The sequence below is a fragment of the Hordeum vulgare genome, chromosome 2H (assembly GCF_904849725.1).
Source record: "Hordeum vulgare subsp. vulgare chromosome 2H, MorexV3_pseudomolecules_assembly, whole genome shotgun sequence".
Classification (NCBI taxonomy): domain Eukaryota; kingdom Viridiplantae; phylum Streptophyta; class Magnoliopsida; order Poales; family Poaceae; genus Hordeum; species Hordeum vulgare.
The window spans coordinates 4504340-4507027 of NC_058519.1; the positions used below are offsets into that span (position 1 = coordinate 4504340).

Consider the following 2688-nt stretch of genomic DNA (forward strand, 5'->3'; position numbering starts at 1 on the left):
TAGTACACATGTACTCCCTCCGTTTCTAAATATAAGTTTTTTAAGAGATTCCACTAGAAGATTACATATGGATGTATATAGACATACTTTAGAGTATAAGTTCACTCATTTTGTTCCGTATGTAGTCCTTTAGTGAAATCTCTAAAAAGACTTATATTTAGGAACAGAGGGAGTATTATACAATGAAGTAATAAGCCACATCATGTGCATGAATGCCTTCATAATTCGATAATAGTACGATTATGTGCGTCCCAAAACTATATTACTGGTGGTCCTTATGTACATTCTTTTTTTTGGCACTGTCCTCATATACATTCAGGGATAAAGAGAGCACAATGTTACATTTCTCGCTTCTTTAGCTTAACTATGAGCCCATTTTCCATCTGCTGTATACAAGCCTGCTTGGGCTGGATTGTCTGCCCTTCCATCACCTGCAGATCGAAGTTCCATAACGTTGATGCAATGACAGTCTTCATCTGCATAACCGCGATGTCCTTGCCAAGACAAGTTCTTGGGCCTGAGTTGAAGGCCATGAATTTGTGAGATGGTACATACCTCAGGGTATTGCCACCCTCCGAGAGCCACCTATCTGGCTTATAGTCGAGGCAATCTTCACCCCACACACCCTCCATTCTCCCCATGGAGTGGATAGAAATAATAATTGTGTCACCGGCGTGCACCTCATGGCCACTTGGCATGATATCATCGGCAACCACTGTCTTGCACTCAAGAGGCGCCGCTGGGTGTAGCCTGAGAGTCTCATACAAGACGGCTGTCAAATATACTAGAGATTTGGTCTCTTCCGGCTCAAAGATCAACATGGCACCAACACCGGCCTCCACTTTGCGTGATGCAATGGGTGAGAGCTCTTTCCGGATGGCTGAAACAGTGTTAGGGCTCTGAGCGAGGTTGTAGAAGATCCATGTCAGGGTCGTTCCAACTGTGTCCCTAGCAGCAAACATGTAGCCAAGTATCATCGCACGGAGCAAGTCATTGTCGGCATAGTCTGGGTCGTTGAGGAATGAAGACAGAATATCCACACCCTCTTGTTTCTTGTCATTACCAACACATATGTTGATCTCCCTCCTCTCCATCATCTCCACGGCGAACTCTTGTAGCACTGTGCGCGCCACTTTGAGCTTTCTCCCAGGCCCGATGTTTAGCCGTTTCATCAACTTCCAACAAGAAGCCGGCGTCATGAGCAGGTAAAATCCCACCTCCATGAATGTGTCCATGGCGACCGCGACATCCATTGGCGGCATGTCCTGCAGCACGTCCGAGGACAGGAGGCCAGGATCCACGCCGAAGAAAGGCATAGCAGCCAGGTCAAACATAAACCTCGACATCAGTTCTTGCATGTCAAACTGAGTGCCAGTGCTCGCCATTCGACTAAAGAATGGGAGGAGGCCGTTCTCCACCTTGTCGCAGCAGCAGGCCGCCATAGTGGCAGTCATCCGTGGGTTGCTGAGCGCGCCCTTTACTTTTGCGCGCTGTCGACGAGACGGCTCACCGTCGATGGTAAAGAGGCTGCCACCCACGACGTCGAAGATATCGGTGAACTCCGCTCCTTTTGGAAAGTTGGTGTGGTTGGTCGTGAAGATGTGTCGGACATTACCAGGGTGGCATGTGACAAAGAACCGCAACCCGGTTCCGGGTGGACCATGCGCCCTGAAGTTGTGGTCTGATCCGGCGAGGACCAGGGTTAAGTAGTCATGCAAGTTGTGGAGGTTGGCCAAGAAGGAAGGAAACATGTGCAGTATTGGCCAGTCTGTGGGCAGCACCAGTGCAGGGTTCCCTGATCTACATCTAACCCTTAAGTACAAGTAGTACAGGGGAACAAGTAGAGCGAGTGCTGTGTAGATGGGCAACTCTTGCGAGAATAGAATTGGCATTGTTGTAATCACTAGAGTGTGCTACTTAGATGCATCATTCCGTGAATAGAGCTATGGCCGGCTTCATCTATATATAGTTAGAAAAGTTCCCCACCTCGACGTCTCGATGATACCTCAGTCCATTGGTACTAGTACTATACTAGCAGCGAGTGATGTGTACTTGTGAGTTATTTGGCAGTTGGCAGACTTGGGGATAAGTATGTTAAGTGCAGTCCAGTTCCTTATAAGTGCATGAACCATAACTATGGACTACTACCAAATACAACCATGAATTTATCGTTCAAGCAGTACTGATTTCCGCCCTAAAAAAGCAGTACTAAATATATCCTGTCAGCCGTACAGACACACATCGATCGGGCAGTTAGATCGATGTTACGTGGAACGGTAGGATGTGGAAAGTTGCCACCGGTGGAAAATTGTTGATCATAATTAATGTAAGGAAAATGCCAGACCTACGGACTTTTTTTACAGAAGGTTACGGACTAATGGGTTTTCCTCCTCACTAATCTCCCCCCTGATTCTTAGGATGGGACCGGCCTCATTTAAGTATCAATTAAAATAAGTCACTTTAACTTTGCCTGTAAAAATCCTATAAAACGTCCGTACTTGTAGCAAAGCTCTTAATGTAAATACAAACTTTATTTTAAAATACATTAATACTATGTTTGAAATATAATTTTGCGTACACCACAAGGTATTTTCACACTTTTATTTTGTGATATTCCATAAACAATTTGCTAGCAGGTAGCGTGAACATATTATTTGATATACATGGGCAAATCTCCTATACTGTATG

At 45.6% G+C, this 2688-nt stretch overlaps 1 protein-coding gene across 1 annotated transcript; it reads right to left on the reverse strand.

Moving 5' to 3' along the window:
- Positions 1–239: 239 nt before the first annotated feature.
- On the reverse strand, positions 240–1920 carry LOC123429047 (alkane hydroxylase MAH1-like). Its single transcript, XM_045113108.1, has one exon. The coding sequence runs from the start codon at positions 1890–1892 to the stop codon at positions 339–341; it is 1554 nt and encodes a 517-aa protein (XP_044969043.1). The 5' UTR covers positions 1893–1920; the 3' UTR covers positions 240–338.
- Between the last annotated feature and the right edge of the window lie 768 nt (positions 1921–2688).

What these genes read in the sequence shown, in the direction of transcription:
- LOC123429047 (XM_045113108.1), bottom strand. Translation starts at nt 1,892, where the DNA reads ATGCCAATTCTATTCTCGCAAGAGTTGCCCATCTACACAGCACTCGCT.